General features: G+C 42.5%; 1 protein-coding gene across 5 annotated transcripts in view; it reads right to left on the minus strand.

Moving 5' to 3' along the window:
• The window catches only part of LOC124802923 (golgin subfamily A member 6-like protein 22), a 323,612-nt gene that overhangs the window by 133,666 nt on the left and 165,939 nt on the right, over nucleotides 1–24,007 (minus strand). For all 5 annotated transcript variants that reach the window (XM_047264007.1, XM_047263998.1, XM_047264015.1 and 2 more), the window contains exon 3: nucleotides 3,694–3,831. In XM_047264007.1, coding sequence (XP_047119963.1) covers nucleotides 3,694–3,831 — 138 coding nt within the window. The remainder of the gene's footprint in view (nucleotides 1–3,693; nucleotides 3,832–24,007) is intronic.

Here is a 24,007-nt window from a genome sequence, read left to right on the forward strand (position 1 = left end):
ACTCAATGTCTCATCTATACGGTGAGTAGCAATTCAACCTCTTACGCAGTACTGTTGTTATCCAGGATTTATAATTACACAAGTGTCATCTTGGGTGCTTGCACATCTTCTGAGCCTGGCAACTGTTCAGATTATGACAGCTATTTAATCTATGAATTAGTCTTGCTATTCTATTTTTGAATACATTGGAAAATAAGAAATTTTACTGACATCATTTTGTGGTATATCTGAATGAGGAACTGGAAATGTGAGGGTTATTGCAAAAGTCATGGCAATTATTTTTTGTCTCAAAAATGGTAATGAACTAAAAAAATCTGAAATATTCAAATGGAAGGTCAATATATATGTAAACATTACATATAGGGAGATGGATGAACACACACACACCACCATATAGATATACCATGAGGAAAAAGACGAAACAAATTTTGTCATTTCAAATGTGTTTACTGTCAATTGCAACAGTACACAATAATAAAGTGCAGGAACACACACCTGTGACATCTTAGAGTCCCTCAAAATAGCCTCCCAACGATTCCCTCACACACTGCCAATGCTATGGAAGACGCTGGATACCTGTGGCCTTACCATGAGCAAATCTCGGATCTCACACGTCACTCCTGTGGCAATGTCTTCATGTGTTCAAAAGTGTGTTCCATACAATGGCTCTTTCAGTTTTGGTATGAGTTCATATTGCAACATAATACTCTTGCAATTCACAGTCAAACACACTTGAAATGACAAAGTTTGTTTCATCTTTTTTCACACAAGGAGGATTCACACATGCATGGCTACTGTCTACAGCCTTTCTGGCCCGATTGCAGGATGCACCTATGTTTGACAAGAGCAGCAATTCTTGGTGGGTGATGGGAATAAGGAGGAGGTACGGGGTGGGGAGAGGAGGGATAGCAGGGAAGGGGTGGGGGAAGATGTTATGCTGCTGCAGGAGCAAGCAAGGACATAGTGGGGAGAGGACAGGGTTGCTAGGTGCAGTGTCGGGTGACTGTGTTGGGGGAGGGGGAAGGGGAGAGGTGTACAGAAGGGGAAAAGACTGGTAGATGCATTGGATGCATTGGTGGAACAGGAGGCCTGGGTAGTGCTAGAGTGAAAGCAGGAAAAGGGGGTGAAGAACAGGGACTAGTGAAGGCTGAGGCCAGGGGGGTTACAAGTATTATGAAAGATATGTTGCAGGGAGAGTTCACATCTGCACAGTTTAGAAAAGCTGATGTTGGTAGGAAGGACCCAAATAGTGCAGGCTGTGAAGCAGTCATTCAAGTAAAGCATACTGTGTTGGGCAGAATGTTAAGCAACTGGGTGGTCCAAAACTCTCTTGGCCACAGTTTGGCGGTGGCCATTCATGTGGAAAGACAGCTCATCAGTTGCCATGGCCACGTAGAAAGTTGCACAGTGATTGCAGCCTAGTTTGAAGATCACATGGCTGCTTTCACAGGTAGCACTGCCTTTGATGGGATAGGCAATGCCTGTCATAGGACTGGAGTAGGTGGTAATGGGAGGATGTATGGGACACTGAGACAAGTCTTTCACTTAGGTCTTTTGCATGGAACCTGCCAGATTTCAGGAATGGGGTCATTGAGGCAAGATTTGTACATGAACGTATCTGACATCTGGCAGAGACCCTCTGCCAGGTAATCCCTGCACTTCATAACTACAATGAAGTGCAATGTCCATCCCCACTTGCTTCCCCTTCTTACTCCAACCACATACCACATATTGCTGCAGTCATCAGGCACAGACAACACCTGCAGTCAGGTCAGAACAGCCACAGACAATAGCTCTTTGTGTGTAAGATCTGCTTGTTTAAGCATGTGTTTGCTTTTTACTTCTGAAGAAGGACTTTTCTCTCTGAAAGCTAACAGATTAGCAGTCTTTTCACTACGTCTGTCTGCAAACAGCCTCTTTGTGGTGAGTAGCGATATATGCCTTTAACACTGTTGTTATTCCATTCCTGACTTTCCATTGTTTTATCCTTCCTTTACTCAGTTTCACCAAAAATGTCTTTTTCCTCCAATACAATTCAGTGCCTCTTCATCAGTTACTTGATCTCCATAGGCTACCTTATCTTCAGCATTTTTCCATAGCACCTCAGTTAGAAAGTTTTATTCTCTTCTTGTCTGAACTGTTTGTTGTACACTTTCCACTTCCACACACAGCAAAAGCTCCACACAAATATCCTGAGAACAGATATAACACTTACATTTATATACAATGTTACAAATTTCTCTTTTTCAGAAACTTTTTTCTTGCTGCTGCCAGTCTGCATTTTATATCATCTCTCTTTTAGCCATCAAGTGCAACTCTCTCATATGTATTGAGTCTTACTTTCATAACAGAAATCAGAGGGTTACACTGACAAACAGAGCCACTGTCATGAGAGCAATCTTGTAATTGGCAAACACAACATATGGGTTCCGACAAGGACTGGTACTGGATCCCCCTTGTTCTAAATCTACATAAATGCTTTTCCAGTGACTTCAAAGGATGGTTCAAAAACTGATGATGTACACATACTTATCAAGCCTGATCCAAACATAATCTCTTGACACACAACTCAGTTGGTATTTGAATAGGCCTACAAGCAGTTCACAGCATACTGTACAATTTGTCTTAATTTTACAAAGAGTCATATTATGTGGTTTCAAGTAAGTAAACCTGACCTGCTAGTCCCAGGAAAGTCATTAGCAGTCATACATTAAATAAAACACTCTGTGTAAAATTATTTGGGATCTAACAGGACAACAAATTAAGATGGACTTTCACATAGGTAAACTAATGAAGCAGCTCAGTTCCGCATGTTTTGCCCTTATAAGTATCTGTCATTGGGTTGACTTAAAACAAGAGTGTTCGCTTATTTTGCTTACTGACACCTCATCCTTTCTGTCTGTCCCGATAGCTGAGTGGTCTGAGTGACGGATTGCCATCCTACAGGTCGCGTGATGGATTGCCATCCTACAGGCCCAGGTTTGATTCCTGTCTGGATTGGGGATTTTCTCCACTCAGGGGCTGGGTGTTGAGTTGTCTTCATCATCATTTCATCCCCATCCAGGTCGTCCAATGTGGCGTTGACTGTAATAAGACCTGCCCCAAGGCGGCCGATGATGCCAAATACCCATTTCCATTTTACCCCATTCTTTCTTATTGCATTATCTGTTGGGACAATGAACTTAAAAGTAAATGTAATATTTACTAATCAGACGTAGGTAGCAAGAATATTATGTCAAGGAAATAAGTGCACATCATTCATAGGCTTTTATAAGGTTCTTGGAATTCTTACACTTAGGCCTACTTTCCAGCACATTTATTCCTTAATGGCTTTTTGTTTCTGATGATAAATCTCAGTTTCAGCTGATGGTGGTTTGCTCAATCACAATACAATACATAAAAATAATTTTTAACTTTCGCCATTAAATATCCACAGAGCCTTGTGTAGCTGAAAGTCGCTAGTTCACCACCCACACTTCCTCTTTCCCTTTCCTCCCCATTCCTCTATTTCATTTTCAATGTTTATATGATGTTGGGCATGTTCGACAGAACTGAGACTAATCGCATATATATCAGTCTACTTATGAAATGATAAATATGAGGACACACACACACACACACACACACACACACACACACACACACATTAAAATTTGTGGGGAGTGAAATGTGTAAGAAGTTTTTTCAACAAACCTGTCGTTTTCTGGTTAAGTTGCTCCAGAAGATCTGCATTTTGTTGTCTGTAAGTTGTGAGTTCACTTTCCAGCTGGCGCAGTTTTTGGCGGACACTCTCTGAGTCCTTATTCGCTGCCTCCAGCTCAGCCTGAAGACCTGTGCAGAAAAAAATATTATATAGGATACTCTTGCCTTAATGTGAGATGAAAACTTCTGGCATGTCACAACAAACATACAGAAGATTCAAAAACGTCATTAATGCAGTAGGGCCCATACATACTGGTAACAGAGATTAACAGAGATATCAGTTGCTAAATTAGACGATATTGCTGCTGTATTGCTGATGTAAATCCTTACTTTGGTGCAGGGCTTCTTCATTTCAAACCGACAGAGTTCAGATCGTTAATATCATTGTCCGTCCACCTTCATTTTTTGTAACCAAATAACATTAGGTGTACGACCGTTTTCAATTGGGCACGTAGCCTTTACTGAATGGTGTGCTTCAATTCACTTTCGTGTGTTCGACCTGTACACCGTGCTAGATTTAGTTATAAAGTAGTTCTCTGTACATCGCAGACACTATCAACGACTTTTTAGAAAGTTCACAATACACACTGACAGAAGACGCCTGAAAGAGGCTCAAAGCATAGGTTGTACTTGTACAGTAGAAGCTCGTTTATCACATACCACGCTATACGTAGCTACGGACCCCAAGCTGTAAGAGCCCACACCTGCCCTGCCCAATCTTTTGCGGTGAAATTGGCCTTTAGCAGTTATGAATTAGAAATAATAATACGGGCTACTGTTTAGGATTACAGGCACACTATTTTATTGTGTTTAAGGAACTGGAAATGACAGAAAACTGAAATAAAAATGTGTTTCCGCACGTGTGCTCAATACATTGCGCAACAATGGTGTCGGCGGAGCACAAGGGTGAAACCATAGGGACGTCCGGTAACACGGCCTTGGTTAGCTGCCAGACCACTTGGAATGCTGCAAATTTATCAACCCATTATCCCGCCTTCTTACTGGGTGAATTTAAGTCATCCATGTTTGTTTTCGTTTTGTATAACACAAGCCGCTTTTACCACATTGTGCTATGGAGTATGGATTACGACTTCTCTTGTATGTTGAACTCTTTGAATTGCATTGTAAAAATGTTACTCGCGTGCTTGCATTCGTTATGTTGGGCGTGGCAAATGATTCCATACTGGTTTTTGTGTCATTTATAACAGAAGCTGTTTTCGTTGTAAGGTGGTCTATGGGCTTACTCTATTTGTTACTGCTGACGCATCTGTGTGTATGTGTGCTGCCGTTTCAAATGCATTGAGAGTACCAGTATATTGCTTTAATTCCACTTTATTTTCGTTTGCAACCGTTAACCGTACTTAATCGCATTTAATGAAGAACCCCATGTTAGTAGGTTTTGACAGAATTTGTATTCAATTTCATTACGTCTTGTGATGGAATGAGTATGTAATGTATCTCTACTTTCAATGGTGTTGCTTCTTGTTAACTAAGTACCATGCACTTCACACAGTGGTTTACAGAGTATGGATGTACAGCAGATGCAGATGAATATACTTTGTAAATTTAGTGAACAGAGCATTCGTCTTTGCAAATTCTAAAAATGCGACAATAATAACGCAAATATGTGCACACATTCAGCAGAAGTCAATGAAAATCCATTAAAATACGATAGTATGAAAAACAGATGCGAACAAAAATAATGTAATGGAATATTCCGTCGGCTTTTGGAGGAACATTGACATATTAATAACTTCAATACAACGTATTAATGTATCACAATAATATTTATTTTCATAGCTGTACAAAGAATACGTGACATTTTATGACTATATCAATATAAAACACAAGCATGATGTAATAACTAAAGAGACACTGAACAAACAAATTTTACACTACAGTGTATTCAAATATTAAAACTATATGAGTGTATAAAACAAAAATGTTCTACTGGTGAGTAATGGCACAGGCCACTATGTCATATGGACCAACTGATGAATGTGATGAACAGACGAAATAAAGGGAGGGGAAGGAAGACACCTATGGAATGTGGAACACTTATAACAAGCACATTAGCTAACGGCGAAAGGAATAACAACTGGATGCTACTTTAATAAGTGTGTGTACTGAAACTGCTCTTGGTCATTAAGGACCAGGTCAGAACTCTTTGACTGGTGTTTGTTAATGACCTGAATTTCAAATAATGTTAATCCTTTGTGAAGAACATCTCAAAATAACGTAGAATACGAGCAATATATTTGCACAGCATTTTAACCAAGCACTTCACATACATATTCGTAAGCAGTAACAAATAGACATGGATCCATAGAAGCTGGCGAAACTAACCTCTCCTTTATATGAGTACTATGGACGCGAGTAAATATTAAGCAGAATACGGTACGACCAACATATTTACAATGCAATTCAAAGAGGATAATAGACAGATTTTCACTTCATAACGGCCATACCGTCGAAGTTGCAATATTGGATTTTACAAATAAATAATTTTACAGTCAAAAGTCGACCACAAAGTCATTTACAAGATTTTACATTACCATGAACTCCAGATATAGGGAGTCAAAATTAGTTTTTGATTGAGATTTCTCTGATATATTTCTTTCCAAGAAAACAGAAACGTTTCCAGGTACACTCGTTACCACCACACACACACATTAATTATAAATGAAAAATGTTATCATCTAGCACTCGTATTTCGCAACACAAGAATACGGATTCTCGAGCCGTATTTTCCCGTATTCAAAGTCACTGCCAGTATCAGGCCATAATGAGCACTACTGCCGGTATTTGTTTTCGTATCGTAATATAGGCCTTGCACATATGATATTTTGGTGTTCTGTGTGGCGGATGTTGATTACTTTACATTTCTAACCAAGCTCCGTTTGCTGATACAGTGGACTCGCCAATTTGAACCTCGTTAGATCGAATTTCTCTCTAAACTGAACAGCAGAGTTGGCGAACTGAACAGCAGAGCCGATGAAATTAGAAGGGCAAGGCAGGCGTCACCCCACTCTTCATTGATGCCACATGTAGCCAAGATGGCAGCAATGACATCATCCAAGATGGCGGCCTGTAGACTTGGCAACAGTGCATGATGTCCTCCAATATGGCGGCCATGATGTCATTCAAAATGGCGGATTTTGGCGGGAAGATAGGTCAATTGGGCTACCTCCACTAACCTGACGCCCCTCCCCTCCCCTCCCACTGAAAATGGCGCGACGTTGAAATTCCATCAGGACAATGCAACACATCTCTACCAACCTAAGATATTGGCGGGAAGATAGGTCACTTGGGCTACCTCCACTAACCTAAGTCACCCGACCGCCTCTTCCTAGGGATTGGAGGGAAATTTGATTTTGGCGGTGAAGAAAAGCCACTTGGGCTACCTCTACCAACCTATAATGGGAAAAAAAGGGCACTTGGGTTACCTTCACTAACTGAGTCATCCAACCACTATGTAGAGACTCCTATATCCCAGCACAAAGGATGTCTTGTGAATGGATTGCACATTATGATTCTCTCTTATCGAATTTACTCACCAAATTACTGATGCTGCAGGTGTGGAAGCACCGTCCGCCTTTTCTTATTCTTTCTTCAGAAGAGGCTCTCAGTGGCGAAAAAACTATTTTACTCAGATCGCCATATTGTCCTGACAATTAAACCTTGCAAAGTGCCCCTACATATCGTCAAATATCGAAAAACTCTTACTCAATTACACTGCTCTCCTACTGAGTACAGGTCTTCGAATATTAGATCGTGAAACTGATCTCCAACCCAGAAATATACCACCGCATACCGTATTGATGTAGTAAACATGCAATTCGTATCCTTCGCCATACAAAATCAGCCCTTTTACATCATTTGTACAAATGCCGCGAATACAGACAGCACTGTATACACTCCTTGCAACACTAGATATTTCCCTGCAAGGTCGGCAGTCATCCACTCCGACAGGTGTTCTACAAATTCGGACTCGTTTCCCCTCGGCACAAATGCATTACTGTTTCTGGTCCGAACCTGCTTCCTCCCTTGCTTTTCTACACCCATCTCCAGACTCTGGGATTTCAAGAACACATGTATTTTGGCATGGTTTGCCATAATATTATACCATTTTCACGGTACTTCCCGATATAAAGAACACTGCAGTGCAACATAATTCTGAAGATATAGACTGGAAATTATTCCTCTACAAACCCAAAAATTTAGTGAGATGCAGCGTGCTCTAGACCAATGAGTAACTAGAAACTTATCCCGTCTGTGAAAAAAACTCGACAAAAGAAAAATAGAGGAAAACTATGTTTCCACTCATGGAATACCAATGTTGGTGATGTAACAGATTGCAAATCATCCGTATAATTTACAAGGCGAACTGAAGTGTTTCTCATGTCTAGAGAACCATCAACCATGTCTTTCACTTGCTAGATGCACACACCACAATCGATGTTCTCTCAACTTAATAAAGACACGAAATGTGAACAAGCAGTCAATCCAACAATTTACATAGGTGGGAATAATCGCCCAGCGCAAACACATCTCCATATTCAATCTTCTCAAATTTCCACACGATCATGAAAGCTATCCAACACATACTAGGTACAATACTGGCCATTAAAATTGCTACACCGCAAAGATGGCGTGCTGCAGACGCGAAATTTAACCGACACAAAGAAGATGCTGTGATATACAAATGATTAGCTTTTCAGAGCTTTCACACAAGGTTGGCGCAGGTGGCGACACCTACAACGCGCTGACATGAGGAAAGTTTCCAACCGATTTCTCATACACAAACAGCAGTTGACCGGCGTTGCCTGGTGAAACGTTATTGTGATGCCTCGTGTAAGGAGGAGAAATGCGTACCATCACGTTTCTGACGTTGATAAAGGTCGGATTTTAGCCTATCACGATTGCGGTTTATCGTATCGCGACATTGCTGCTCGCGATCGTCGAGATCCAATGACTGTTAGCAGAATATGGAATCGGTGGGATCAGGAGGGTAATACAGAACGCCATGCTGGATCCCAACGGCCTTGTATCACTAGCAGTCGAGATGACAGGCATCTTATCTGCATGGCTGTAACGGTTCATGCAGCCACGTCTCGATCCCTGAGTCAACAGATGGGGACATTTGCAAGACAACAACCATCTCAACCATCTGCATAAACAGTTCGATGATGTTTGCAGCAGCATGGACTATCAGCTCGGAGACCATGGCTGCGGTTACGCTGGACGCAGCATCACAGACAGGAGTTCCTGCGATGATGTACTCAACGACAAACCTGGGTGCACGAATGGCGAAACGTCATTTTGTCAGATGAATCCAGGTTCTGTTTACAGCATCATGATGGTCGCATCCGTGTTTGGCGACATCGCGGTGAACGCACATTGGAAGCGTGTATTCGTCATCGCCATACTGGCGTATCACCCGGCGTGATGGTATGGGGTGCCATTAGTTACACGTCTCGGTCACCTCTTGTTCGCATTGACGGCACTTTGAACATTGGACGTTACAGTTCAGATGTGTTACGACCAGTGGCTCTACCCTTCATTCAATCGCTGCAAAACCCTACATTTCAGCAGGATAATGCATGACTGCATGTTGCAGGTCCTGTACGGCCCTTTCTGGATACAGAAAATGTTCGACTGCTGCCCTGGCCAGCACATTCTCCAGTTCTCTCACCAACTGGAAACGTCTTTTCAATGGTGGTCGAGCAACTGGCTCGTCACAATACGCCAGTCACTACTCTTGATGATCTGCGGTATCGTGTTGAAGCGGCATGGGTAGCTGTACCTGTACACGCTATCCAAGCTCTGTTTGACTCAATGCCCAGGCGTATCAAGGCCGTTATTACGGCCAGAGGTGGTTGTTCTGGGTACTGATTTCTCAGGATCTATGCACCCAAACTGCGTGAAAATGTAATCACATGTCAGTTCTAGTATATTTGTCCAGTGAATACCCATTTGTCATCTGCATTTCTTCTTGGTGTAGCAATTTTAATGGGCAGTAGTGTATGAGTTCGATATTCGGCTGTCTCCATTCGGACGGCCTCTACCATTAGCTGGAAATGTGAATCATTCCCATCACAGGTGACGCATAGACGGAATCATCCTACAAAATCGGTCACATATATATTTGATCGCTACACTACAATTAAATGTTACAATTTTGGTTTCAGTTAAATGACATTCGACAATGAGCGGAGTATCGGAAATACATCCTGCTGACGGCTCTGGAAACAGAAATATTTGTACCATTCTTGTGACGTGACATACGCTTCCCTTCACCATCACAGTATTCCACGTCAAATCCATACCTTTCTTTCCACTTGTCTGACCACTAACATATACTTTATGAGCCTGTTACGCAAGGCGAACCTATCACGCACCCCCTACTACCAAGTATAATACTACATCAATAACTGATTGCTGGCGATGCGAAATAACACTGACCGAAAATCAAAGATGGGTGGACATGTCTCATAAGTCTTTCTTGCGAGTGCTACCGCCGTGTCTTAGAAAGAGAGGCATAATCGTCTTACAAACAACGAAATGTTAAAAAAAAACACAACCATATCACCATCACAAGCGGTCTAGGTTCTACAAGTGCCTACAAGTATCCATGTTAAAAGCTATACTTGCTTTATAAATCGAGGTACGACATTACCTCTGAATGAGATGGTTTTTTGTCGGGACAAATACCGAGAAGGTGATCATAGGAATGTACATTATCAGACCAGCAGACCGGTTACTTGTAGCAACTTCGTCATAAAATCGCTGAATTTTGAAGTGGTTTGGCTAAGGAACATGGTTTGAATCTGCTATGTGCAACCTCCCCACGCTGCCGCCACTAGATATTTCTCCAGTATTTGTAACGTATTCTGTCTCAATACCATGTCAGAGGTTCTGCGATATAACCATTGAGTTATAGGTGATGACTGATTGAGAAGGATCACAAACAGTAGTATATGGTGTGCTGATTCAGGTCGTAAGAAATGTGCACTAGCTTTTCAGATCTCTAGTGTTACGCTATCTGCTAGAAATGATGTCTATGATTTAGAATCAAGTCTTTTCATTCAACCACATACCTGCGTTGAATCTCGTGGAGAAGTCCTATAATGATTACAGTCACTAGTGAATCATATTTCTGGCACTCTCATATCTCGAAACGAGCCACCTTTCTTGAACCTATCACCTGCAGTAAAATGCCAACATGGTTTTAGGTAGCCCCTGTGCGTCTTGCAACTACCCCTCAGACTCTGCGCTATCGTCCCTGCAGCTTTGCTTATGTGATTGTTCCAATGTAAGTCGGAACTGAGTAGAAGTCTGAAAAAGCTATATCTACCACCTTCTGCAACCCGTGTAGAAACAGGTGAAGCAGAGTTACTGCGACAGAACTGTATTTTGACGATTTGACGGAAACAAAGCTTCCTCCAGCAACACCAGGTAGTATAAAAGACAGTACGTGAACTGCAGGAAGGACGTGGATTTTGCTACCGCATTGTGGTGCTTCTCTAAACTACAAGCAGGTACTACAGATCCACATCGCTCAGGGTCCATTCACCTCTATCACCCCAACATTATATCATCGTTGTTCTGTTGCATCCACCAGAGGAAAATTACGAACTATAGAAGCTCCACTATCTTCATACGATAGAGAACTCAAAAAGGTTTTTACCGCGTCTCTCCCCCCCCCCCCCCCCCCCACACACACACACATATATCGAAAACAAATACCGCATGTGTGCCGGCTTCGAGCACATGTGACTATTCTATTAAATATACAGGTATTGCTCCACTGCTCAGACCAGTTTAAAGTTCCATCATCTATACTGTAGGAGGATGACCGTATTCCACAGACGATACTGTAAGTCGCAAGAGACGCTCCCTGTGACCCTGTGTTTTTGTTTGAAACATTGTTTTTTTCTGCTGTAACACGCTTTGTACACTGCCATACATTTTGTTTTTATGCCACGACTTCGAGGTCTGTGTCAGGTTCTAAACTGACATTAACACGTTCTGATCCACTGCCTCTCGCAAAAAACTAGACATCGCACGGTGTAAATCATGTTGTTACTGCGCCTACCACAACACGCTGCACCCACTGGATGATTTTAAATAAAAGACAGTTACAACATAAGGAAACTGGAAGAGTTTGGTGGCGTTGAGGAGAGTTCCCAAACTGCTGTACGAAAGTGATTGACGACCTCTACATTTAAACTCATCTGTCACAGTGATGGAATAGCTGATGGCTCTGCATTCAGTTTCGACTGATTCCTCATATTGCAGTCATGTACATGATCACTGTTTCGGTGCTATCCATCCCCAGAAGGCGTTGTCCCTCCACCAAAACTCTTTCTCCATGTCAAACAAGCCATGTCAGTCAGTCATTATGTGGTAACCAACAGCGTACCAGTGGATGGATGGGATGGAAAAGACACCTTCGATGTACTGAAATAATAAGCACTACAGTTGATTGTGTGAACAATTTCACCAATTTTACAGTAATTTCAACACCGACCAATGATGTGACAGCATGCTTCCCAATTTCAGTATCATAGCTAAACCTTCCCCTCCACCACTTTGTTAGTATCATTGCGAATGTGGATAGATGACTGTGCAGTACGTTCATGCATTGTTAATTCTCGAACACATCCATCATCAAAGTATATCAGACAGTGCTCTACATATTTCTAACACTTCGAGCATAGTGCTTAATTTACGATCTATCTCTATGCAGATGGGAGTCACAGAGCATTCTCGCAGTCTTAAGGTAAAATTAGAAACTGAAAGACCCCTCTCACACTGTCATTGACCAGCCTGCCCTGCAGCACCGCTACCGATTTAATCTGCAGTCGACCAGATGTAGACCGCTACATTCCACGTCTCGTGAATGAATGGAGGTTGCCGAGTCCTCGCCCATCCAAGTGCACAAGATTTCTTGAGATGCGCCCATGTCGAGGAGGTTAGCACTCCTTATCGATGCGTAGCAACAGATCTGAAAGTGTTGTGATGTAATAGCAGACGGTGAAGAAGAACAAGAAACAGGTGATTTTTATGCGCAATGAAGCTCCAGATGGATGGAGTTCGAAGCATTTTTACGTGAATCAACCAAGCTATCAATTTTAAAGTATTATTCCAAAGTCTAGGATCAGTACCTGGAAGGTATTGGTAAGAGAGAACATAAACACACGCACTCCTAAAGCTACAACGTTCCGCACTTAAATCGGGCTATAATGTTAGATCGCTTGCGTTTCAGACCTATCAGTCGTACAGAATGTGGTGCTGTTAATATTCCAATGTTAGAAATATATTCCAAGTGCATGACATACATCCTTCTTCCCGGTTTCTCTATGATAAACTATGTTATCGAACCGTAAAACTAAAAAAAATACCTCCTTAAAACATTGGCTCTGTGTGATATGAGCACAATATAGCTTTCCAAAGATGTATAGCGTCCACTGTTCACATCCGATCATGCTTCAGAAATTATATTATGCCTGCATCAGCCCTATATAAAATTATGGTTAATAACGGGGAATACCTCTTTCAAGGAAACAGATAAACACATAGCAGCAGCATCCAACATGTGAAAATTACAGGTCATTCCGCCACTAACTCTGTAAACACCACATCTCTCAAGCAGATGTATACACAGGGGATTGCAGTGTCTCACAAAAACCTATCGCTAACTTAGATATGAAACTGAAGTATCGATTTTACACTTAACATGCGACATTGGGATGGAGTACATCGCATAAATCATAGTTCGTTTAGAGGAATGTATCACGTTTCATCACACATGAGATGGAAGTCCTCTGATGACCGACAGGTTTACCGTTAACGATCACAAGTAGACAGTGCTTTAAATCACGTACAGAACACGTGGCTGTATAAGAGTTGAACGCAGGCTATGTCATGCAACTGATGCATCCTAACAGAACAGTGGAAAAATTGACCTACAGCAACTTCCCGTTCTCTAGAATGCATCATCAGTCTACCATTAAATGGTACATCGTTATAGCTCCAATTCAATCGATCACCCCGTCCACTCTCTGCCATCTTTTAACGCAGATGCATGTAAGTTTAGAGGCGGATGGTTCTCTGTCTTCCTGAAAAACGTCAAATACAGAAGTCAACTCACGTGTATCACTGGTATCTCAACAGACATACAGTATAATGTTGCCTCGATGGAAAAAAAAATTGATTGCTTCCCTGATTCCCTTCGCTTCCACGTCGACGTTTTCTCGAATTCCTCTTGCTGCCGCATACTTGTTCCCATGTACAAATTGTTCTGAGCTAACCAGAAGATACACAAGTACTTACTCAATTTCCCTGCATTTTGGTGTATATTCGGTCAATTTATGCCTATTCCCCCATCATTTTTTGCAAATTCTATCGATTTTGTTTGAGATCTATCCATGCGATCATGGCATTACCTCTCCTTCTATGTTCTAAAATTGCTTGTAAATGTAGCACAGCTGCCAACACCAAGCCCAAATGCACTGATCGGGAGGTGTAGTATAGCACTGTCCTCGATTGTGTCCAGCCACCTCCACATTTGGAGAGCGTTTGTTTTGTTTTCTGTATGTCTGTATATATATGCATGTGTCACGGATGGCCTGTAGTAGACCCGAGTTAGCATTATAAGAATGGTACTGATATTTCCAGAGCCACAGCCATCAACAGGATGTATTTCCGATACTTTGCTCATTGTCGAATGTTGTTCAACTGAGACCGTGATTGCAACACTTAGTTGAAAGTACTGGGATAAAATATATGTGTGACCGATTTCTTGGGATGATGATTCTACATGTGCATGCTTGGCGTGCAGCACCTGTGTGGGGATGATTCAGGTTTCCCATTAACAGTAGGAGCTGTCCAAATGTAGAGGCCTGTTGGAGTGTAGGAATGTAGATGACTTAACCATGTTATCCTCTAGACGGCCGAATAGCGAACTAATACTTAGTATGTGTTGGATAGCTTTAGTGATCGTGTGGAAATTTGAGAAGATTGAATATGGAGGTGTGCTTGCGCTGGACTGTTATTCTCTCCCACGTAAATTGTTTGGTTAACTGCTTCTTCACATTTCACGTCTTTATTTAGTTGAGAGAACATCGATTGTGGTAAAAAATGTGAATGTCATATGACTTGGGCCTCCCATCTGGTAGACCATTCGCTGGGTGCAAGCCTTTCGATTTGACGCCGCTTCAGAGGTTTGCGTGTCGATGGGGATGAAGTGATGATGATTAGGACAATACAACACCCAGTCCCCGAGCGGAGAAAATCTCTGACCCAGCTGGGAATCGAACCCAGATCCTTAGGAGTGACATTCTTTCACGCTTACCACTCAGCTACTGGGGATGGACATCGATTGTGGTGTATGCATGTAACAGGTGGAAGACACTTTTGCTGATCCTCTAGACATGAGAAACACGTAATTTGACTTTGTAAATTATAGGGATGATTTGGAATCTGTTACATCACCGACATCAGTATTACTGAGTGGAAACATCAGTTTACTCTACTTTTCTTTGGCAAGTTTTTTTCACATAAAGGTCTTTGCAGAAAGGATAAGTTTCTAGTTACCCAGTGGTCTAGAGCACGCTCCACCTCGCTAAATGTTTTGGTTTGTAGAGGAATAATTTCCAGTCTATATCTGTTACATCACCGACATCAGTTTACTCTACTTTTCTTTGGCAAGTTTTTTTCACATAAAGGTCTTTGCAGAAAGGATAAGTTTCTAGTTACCCAGTGGTCTAGAGCACGCTCCACCTCGCTAAATGTTTTGGTTTGTAGAGGAATAATTTCCAGTCTATATCTTCAGAATTATGTTGCACAAGCAATCGATAGGGTACTGCAGTGTTCTTTATATAGCGAAGTACCGAGAAAATGGTATAATATTATGGGAATCCTTGCAAAAATACATGTGTTCTTGTAATCCCAGAGTCTGGAGATATGTGTAGAAAAGCAAGCAAGGAAGCACGTTCGGACCAGAAACAGTAACACATTTGTGCTGAGGGGAAATGAGCCCGAATTTGTAGAACACCTGTCAGGATGGATGACTGCCGACCTTGCAGGGAAATATCTAGTGTTGCAAGGAGTGTATACGGTGCTGTCTGTCTTCGTGGTATATGTATGAATGATGTAAAAGGGCTGATTTTTTATGATGCAAGATTTCATTGCATGTTTACTACATCGACATGGTACACGGTGGTATATTGCTGTGTTGGAGATCAGTTTCACGATCTAATATTCAAGCTCCTGTCCTTAGTAGGAGAGCAGTGTAATTGAGTAAGAGTTTTCAGTATTTGATGATATGTAGGGGCAATTTGCAAGTTTTAATTTTTGGTCCAATATGGCAATCAGTGTAAAATAATTTTTTCGCCGCTGAAAGCCTGTTCCGCAGAAATAAAAAGAAAGGGCGGACGGTGCTTCCACCCCGGCAGCTTCAGCAATTTGGCGGTTAAATTCGATAAGAGCGAATCATAATGTGCAATTCATTCACAAGACATCCTTTGTGCTGGGATATTGGAGTCTCTACATAGCAGTGACAACGTTTGTGAATGTTGAAAGCAGGAAGGGACAGTAGCTGATTGAATGCATGTTGCGTTTCGTGGTTTTACCTCTTCTCAAATGACGCGAGGCATCTATTACAGTGACGGTCTAATGAGCCGTTTAACCTGCAGTGTGTAGATGGTGTAGTTCTGGACGGATTTCAGGGAATGTTCTTCGTAGCTCCTTTGTTTGGGCCCACTTACTAAACATGCCCTGAATATCAGTCAGCATGTTTATTTCAGAATTTCATGGTGGTGAGGTTTTGCCACTTCTTCTACATCTTCATGATAAGTATTCTGCAGGCAGTCTCGTCTAACAAGATGAGTACAGCCATTTTCACAGGGCAGCACACATATCTTCCTGGCGTTCTGTCACACCTCGAGTAACACGCTAGGTCAGCAAATATTAATCTAGCAGAAAACGGGTGGTAGTATTTGGGACAGCGTCTGAAACTTAGCAGTCAACATCCTGCGGTTTGATATGTCTGCGGGGTATGTCAGAGTGGCTTCAGCGGGATATGGCATATCTGAAGAAATTTGTGCGCTCCCTTCCTCGACCAACTGAGGACGTTATGATAGCTAGAATTATTATTGCATTGTATTAGCGAGATGTCTACTGGGAGCTACTAAGTTATTGTATGGTTTCGTTTTTCGAATAATATATCGGTAGTCATTAAGTAATTACCAAGTTTTAGTATATAACTAAAAGCTTCATATCACATTTAATAAGCGTCACGCTATTTTTCAGCACCTACGGTCACTATTTTTGTTTCGTCACACCATCACGCACACGCTGGCGACATTTTAAAAGTACTTTTCATCGATCACACAGAAATACAGTAATGAGACAGGTGGAGACGAATCCAGCTTCATATAAAACGATTACAAAGAGGAGACGCAATAGCTGACTCGTTTGGTGCATTGCAGTTGGGCCTCGATGGCACGATTTCTGTCTCACTGCTCGCGTCGGTCGGTGCAGCAACGTGTTCATGCTTTGTGAACACTACCGGAGCGGAACAGTGTTGTATTGTTTCCTGAGGAGGCCTCGCCTCACCCTCAATATGACGACAGACGACGACGTCCGATATGCAAAATAGCTCAGCAGAGCTGTAACCCGAACGAGCAGCGCAGGTCGCCTTCTCTTGCGCTTGCCTGAAAGAACATCTGAAATTTCGTGACACTGATCGTGACTACGAGATCTTCAGCACTGTAAGTTTAAAATCCTGCAGTTTTGAGTTACATGAAGACTATGAGCCGTCTAGTCACTGACGATTGTAGTCATCAGGTAACTACCGGCAGACTGATTGATACACGACCAGCAGAAGATTCTTCGAGACTGAGAGCTGCTTGTTAGTCTTTAGGTACAACTCGGAGCCAACTAAGGTGCGCTCACAACGAAAAATGACATACTTGACCGATGGCTTCCAGACGCCCGCGAAGAATGACATTGGAGTATATACCGTATAAGGAATGATCAAATGGTTTCCGTTTTGCAGGAACTGAGGCAGCGCATATGCAACGTAGTGCGACTCCGATGCGGGTATATAAATGCCGAAATGTAGGCAAGGGATTAGGGTGGCATTCGTGTCTTCCAGAAGTGCGTGGGGCAAATACGGAAACGTCAGCTATGGTGACGTTATTACCAAAAGCTTCCAAACAGGACCAACGTGCTGTTATTCTTTTCTTGGCTGCCCAAGTACGAACGCCGGAAGACAATCATCGGAGAATGAAGAATGTGGGGCAGCATGTCTGTCGAAAACCAACTGCGACAAGGGGTGGTGCTGCTTCATGATAGCGCACGTCTCGATATGGCAGATTTCGTAACGTAGCAGTTACACCAACTCAAGGAGGAGACATTCGATCACCCACACTATAGTCCTAATTTCTCCTCATGCCATTATCACGCCTTCTGTCCCTTAAAGAAGGCCTTGAAGGATCGACGATTCTTGTCGGACGAGGATGTGTAGCAGGCAGTTACGGATTTCTACACGCAGCGGCATACGGTGTTTTACCAAACGGTCATCTTCAACCTGGTACCTCGGTAGTATGACTGCCTCAATGCTCACGGCGATTTTGCCTGATTGGCATACTGTACGGTCTTCGAATGTAAATTTTTTATTGCTCTTTATAAAACCAAAAAGAAAGTGATCAATTTTATAAAGGCAAAGGTACCTTATAATCTTTGTCTTCATACAATTGGCAAAGGAAATCAGATATTATAGCTACGAGTGTGGAGAAGATGGTAGCCGCAAACATTTTGTACAACATTCTCCTTTAAACAGTTAGGGGTAATAAATTTATCAATGTAGTGCTTTAAGAAATGGTCGGGCAGTACAACAGTCTCCTTTAGATAGGTGGGGGTAATAACTTTGTCACCGGAGAGACTTACGAAATAGATGGGCAACTGCGACACTGGTGGTGTGCTTACGGGGCTCCAGCCGTACCTCGTATTTCAAAGACACGTCTCCAGTATGCTTGGAATTTGTGCAGTGTGTACACATAAGACAAGCGTTCACAGCACTTGAATAATACATTTCAGCTATTCGTCAAACTATTGCGCACAACCCGAAAACATCACGCATCACCCCGAGAAAATGTGAGAAATCACATGAATAACATCGTCAGACAGTTTCCCAAAGAGGACAGTTAAGTTGGAGAGCAGATTGCTTTCATCGGTCCACACCTATTCAAATGGGTTATTCGTAATATACTATTTACCTGTTAATATACTATTCACCTGTTTTAAGCATATCTTCTTCTTACAATAAAACTGTTTCTCGTGTCTGCAGACAGCCTGAAAGATGTGTAATTTAAAAACTTCATTCGTCTCATTGTAGTTCGTCACTTTTATAAAAACAGTTTTTTTTCAATTTGTGCTTCTTTTCGACTTGAGAATTTTTTCTTTTAATCTGCGTTTCTTTTACACAGTAGAAGTGAGTGGCGATACTGTACTTAGTTATGTGATCAGATGTACTGTGGTTAGTTTTGTGTGTAGGAATAAAGGATGCCAAGACATATAGGAGCCATAATTGCAGCTTTTACCGAATCCTATTGAATCATTGGCCACAATGCAGTGAGCAGAAGAGGTGAAAATTCGGCTACAATTTCCAACTGGTGTGTTGAATTTTCCCTCCCATTCTGGAGGGGAGTAAGGCAAGTGGTTGTGGCTGGTTGGTTGGCGTCTGGTTGAATGTTTACAACCTTTTTTAATCTAATTCTTTTAGCTAAATTTATTTGTAGCCTCACACATTTTGCGTTATGTGTATGGTGAAACCTATCTCAGAAATGATTAACATTATCACTAATTGTTTTAATATTTAAATAGTATCACATGACATACGACGTACTATACATAGCTCGGAAAGAGGCTACGTAATTTTCATACGTCAATAATTTTTAACAACTTGTTATTTGGCGAAGGAAACACGGATTTTGCTTCTTCTGTTAATCAAGGACTTGTTTGTTGTGGACACACTGTTGAAATAGGAATTCCGTTTCGAAGAGATATGACAAGACTGTCGTCATAGGCACCGGCGCTCAGACTGATGCTGTGTTCCTTGACTTCTGGAACGCGTTTCATGCAATCCCGTGCTGTCACTTCGTGAAAAAAGTACGGGCTTACAGAGTACTGGACCAGCTTTGCGACTGGATTCAGGATTTCCTTGCAGATAGCACTTAACACGTCACTCTTAACGGAATAAAATAGACAGATGTAAATGGTTTCAGTAGAAACGAAAGAATTGTGACAGGACCGTTACTGTTTACAATATACCGAAGCAGCACGAGGCTGCTTGCATCTGATGTGGTTGTTTGGAAGAAGGCATCAAAAGTCAGAAGGCAGTAATGAAACGCAGGAAAACTTGTAGAGGATTGCTGAAAGGTGCAGGGACTGGCAGACGCCCCAGAACGTAAATAAATGTACCATACGGCTCATACATATGAGAATAAATCCAAAAAAGTAACTACTGTAAAATACTGAGTGATCTTAAGTAGGATAACCATACAAAAAAAGTAGTAGGAAAAGCAGATGCCACACTGAGATTCATAGCAATAATCTTAAGGAAATGCAGTTCATCTACGAAAGCTCCTCACCAGGTTGGATTGATGGAGTAGATGGACAAGATTCAACAAAGAGCGACGAGCTTTGTCGCGGGATCGTTTAATCGGCGCGAGAGCGTTACGAAAATGCTCAACAAGTTCGAGTGGTTGACGCTACATGAGAAGCATTTTGTATCACGGAGAGATTTACTACTGAAATTCCGACAGCGTAGGTTCCGGGAAAAGTCACGCAACATATTACTTCCATCCACATAGTCTCGCAAAATTACCTCATTCGAGAAATTAGAGCTCATACGGAGGTTTACTGACAATCATTCTTCCCACGCGCTATTCGATAACGGAAGATGGAGGCGGGGATCTGACAGTGGTACTAGAAGTACCCTTCGCTACATAGCGCCAGGTGGCTTGCGGAGTATACATGTAGGTTCAGGTATTCTGAGTCGTTGTGTGTATGAAATCAATATTCGCAGATATAATTATGAACATTCTTGCGAGTATTGTATTAAGGTTATAGTTTGTTACATCCTCCTAACCGGTGAGGACATCGACAGGTCGCGGAAGAACACCACTCTGCTCGACACTGGATTAGAGAGAACGTGGGTAACACGCAGATGCTCAGTGGTCTTAAGCGGCGAGGGCTGTAGTTGAAAGGATATTTGAAAGCCTCTTAACCAAGTCTGTCATATGTCCCACACGTTCAAATCCAGCTCAGAACAGCTTCTCCGCTTTTCAGTCACGAAACAGAATAACAAAAAGGAGGAAAAATAAGTTCTTGAACAACTATTTCGTCAATGCAGGAAGCTATGTGACCTTTGAATAAAATGTTTCGTTATACCATCAGGTTGGATTCCCTTAAGTACTGTCGTGCTCAGCGACTGTGAAAATGTTGTAATCAGGGATGAACACAGCAATCTGTCGCATGTAAATTTGTATTTTATTGCAAATCTAGCTAGGTTTCAGATACAGCACAGCTACCAACTGTGTACTTAGTAGCAAGTCACGTAGACCCAGAAATCTTGACTGTGCATATGTTGCGTACAGCTCACTTCACACTGAGGCTGAGATCTGCAATAAAATACAGATTTATATGCATCTGCTGTTTTCATCGCCGATTGTAATGTTTGTTACTGTTAAACATTGACTATCTTTCTACAAAGAATAGGTGAGGAAGCAGAAGGGCAAAGGTATCTCGGCATACACTATGTAATCAAAAGTATCCGGACACCCCAAAAACATTCGTTTTTCATATTAAGTGCATTGTGCTGCCACCTACTGCCAGATACTCCATATCAGCGACCTCAGTAGTCATTAGACATCGTGAGAAAACAGAATGGGGCGCTCCGCGGAACTCACGGACTTCGAACGTCGTCAGCTGATTGGGAGTCACTTGGGTCACACGTCTGTACGCGAGATTTCCAGACTCCTAAACATCCCTAGGTCCACTGTTTCCGATATAATAGTGAAGTGGAAACGTGAAGTCACACATACAGCACAAAAGCGTACAAGCCAACCTCGTCTGTTGACTGACAGAGACCGCCGACAGTTGAAGAGGGTCGTAATGTGTAATAGGCAGACATTTATCCAGACCATCATACAGGAATTCCAAACTGCATCAGGATCCACTGCAAGTACTATGAAGGAGGTTAGAAAACTTGGATCTCATAGTCGAGCGGCTGCTTATAAGCCACACATCGTGAGGGTAAATGCCAAACGACGTCTCGCTTGGTGTAAGGAGCGTAAACACTAGACGATTGAACAGTGCAAAACATTGTGTGGAGTGACGAATCACGGTACACAATGTGGCGATCCAATTGCAGGGTGTGGGCATGGCGAATGCCTGGTGAACGTCATCTGCCAGCGTGTGTAGTGCCAACAGTAAATTTCGGAGGCAGAGGTGTTATGGTTTGGTCGTGTTTTTCATGGAGGGGGCTTGCACCCCTTGTTGTTTTGCATGGCACTATCACAGCACAGGCCTACACCCATGTTTTAAGCACCTTCTTGCTTCCCACTGTTGAAGAGCAATTCGGGGATGGAGATTGCGTCTTTCAACGAGATCGAGCATCTGTTCATAATGCATGGCCTGTGGCGGAGTGGGTTACACGACAATAACATCCTTGTAATGGACTGGCCGGCCGCGGTGGTCTAGCGGTTCTAGGCGCTCTGTCCGGTACCGCGGCACTGCTATGGTCGCAGGTTCGAATCCTGCCTCGGGCATGGATGTGTGTGATGTCCTTAGGTTAGTTAGGTTTAAGTAGTTCTAAGTTCTAGGGGACTGATGACCACAGATGTTAAGTCCCATAGTGCTCAGAGCCATTTGAACCATTTTTTTTTTTTTTTCTGTAATGGACTGGTCTCCTCAGAGTCCTGATCTGAATCCTACAGAACACCTTTGGGATGTTTTTGAACGCTGACTTCATGCCAGGCTTCACCGACCGACATCGATACCTCTCCTCAATGCAGCACTCCATGAAGAATGGGCTCAAATTCCTCAAGAAACCTTCCAGCACCTGATTGAACGTATGCCTGCGAGAGGGGAAGCTGTCATCAAGGCTAAGTGTGGGCCAACATCATACTGAATTCCAGCATTACCGATGGAGGGCGCCACGCACTTGTAAGTCATTTTCATCTAGGTGTTCGAATATTTTGATCACATAGTGTATAAGGCAATTAATGCTAACGTTGTTACTGGAATCAGCATTAGTTTCTGTGCTGCATCACTTCACTATCGAAAATTGAAAATACATTTAGTGTAGGTGGCGCCCCACAGATCGTAACAATTTCAAAAACCTCATATTTGAACGGCCAAAGTAGACGATAAGTATTTTTTAATTTAAAACCGGGTTGACCTTTAGATCATCTTCAAGTATTTTGAACTTATTTCTAACACCGTGCGTGGCGATATTAACATCGTGGCGTCAAGAAACATACCCATATTGCTGTGCTACCGTCAGCAATAAAATTAATTACTCTATCTTTTTTTTGTGTGTGTGACGCGGTGTTTTACAGTGCCTACGGCTTCGCCGAATCTACGTGTACTTGTGTGTAGTTTTGATTGTTATTCTCTGGGATTTCATTTTTATTTACAAAAACAAATCGTGGGCTTTGGAGGGCATGGTCGGTAACAATAAGGCCTTGCGGCCCCCGACCGTCCTCGATTTATGGGGCGTGGGTTCAGGGTTGTTGGGTTCTGTGCAGTGGGTGCAGCGGGTGCTGCTTCCCACTGCTTCCTTTTGTGTAGTTGCACCAGTCGGCCGCTCGGCGAGATGTTGTCGTCGTTCCGTGGCGGTCACTGTGCTCGTTGTAGCAGGATGCTGGTCGTCCCCACCTTGGTGGGGTACGGTGTTTCCCCCCGTTTGCCCGCTGAGGACGGGCGTCGTGCATGCGTAGGTCCGAAGCTGGTCTGCGTCTACACTTTAACTTGAACTCTATACTTGCTAGTCTAGCTCTGGTTATCTCTAGGTAAATCTATGTTGCTAAGGGTGGTCGCACAGCCGACAGAGAGGGGGGTGGGGGTGGGGGTTGGACTTAGTCGCTACGTCTTCTTAGGTTAGTTTGGATTCTTAAACTACTAATTACTTGGATTTCGCGGTTTGATTAAGTTCCAAGGGAACCTTGGCTGTAGTGGTTATGCCAGGTCTTACTAGCTAAACAAAACATAATTATCCCAACAAGGGAAC

Source organism: Schistocerca piceifrons, chromosome 1, assembly GCF_021461385.2.
Source record: "Schistocerca piceifrons isolate TAMUIC-IGC-003096 chromosome 1, iqSchPice1.1, whole genome shotgun sequence".
Classification (NCBI taxonomy): Eukaryota; Metazoa; Arthropoda; class Insecta; order Orthoptera; family Acrididae; genus Schistocerca; species Schistocerca piceifrons.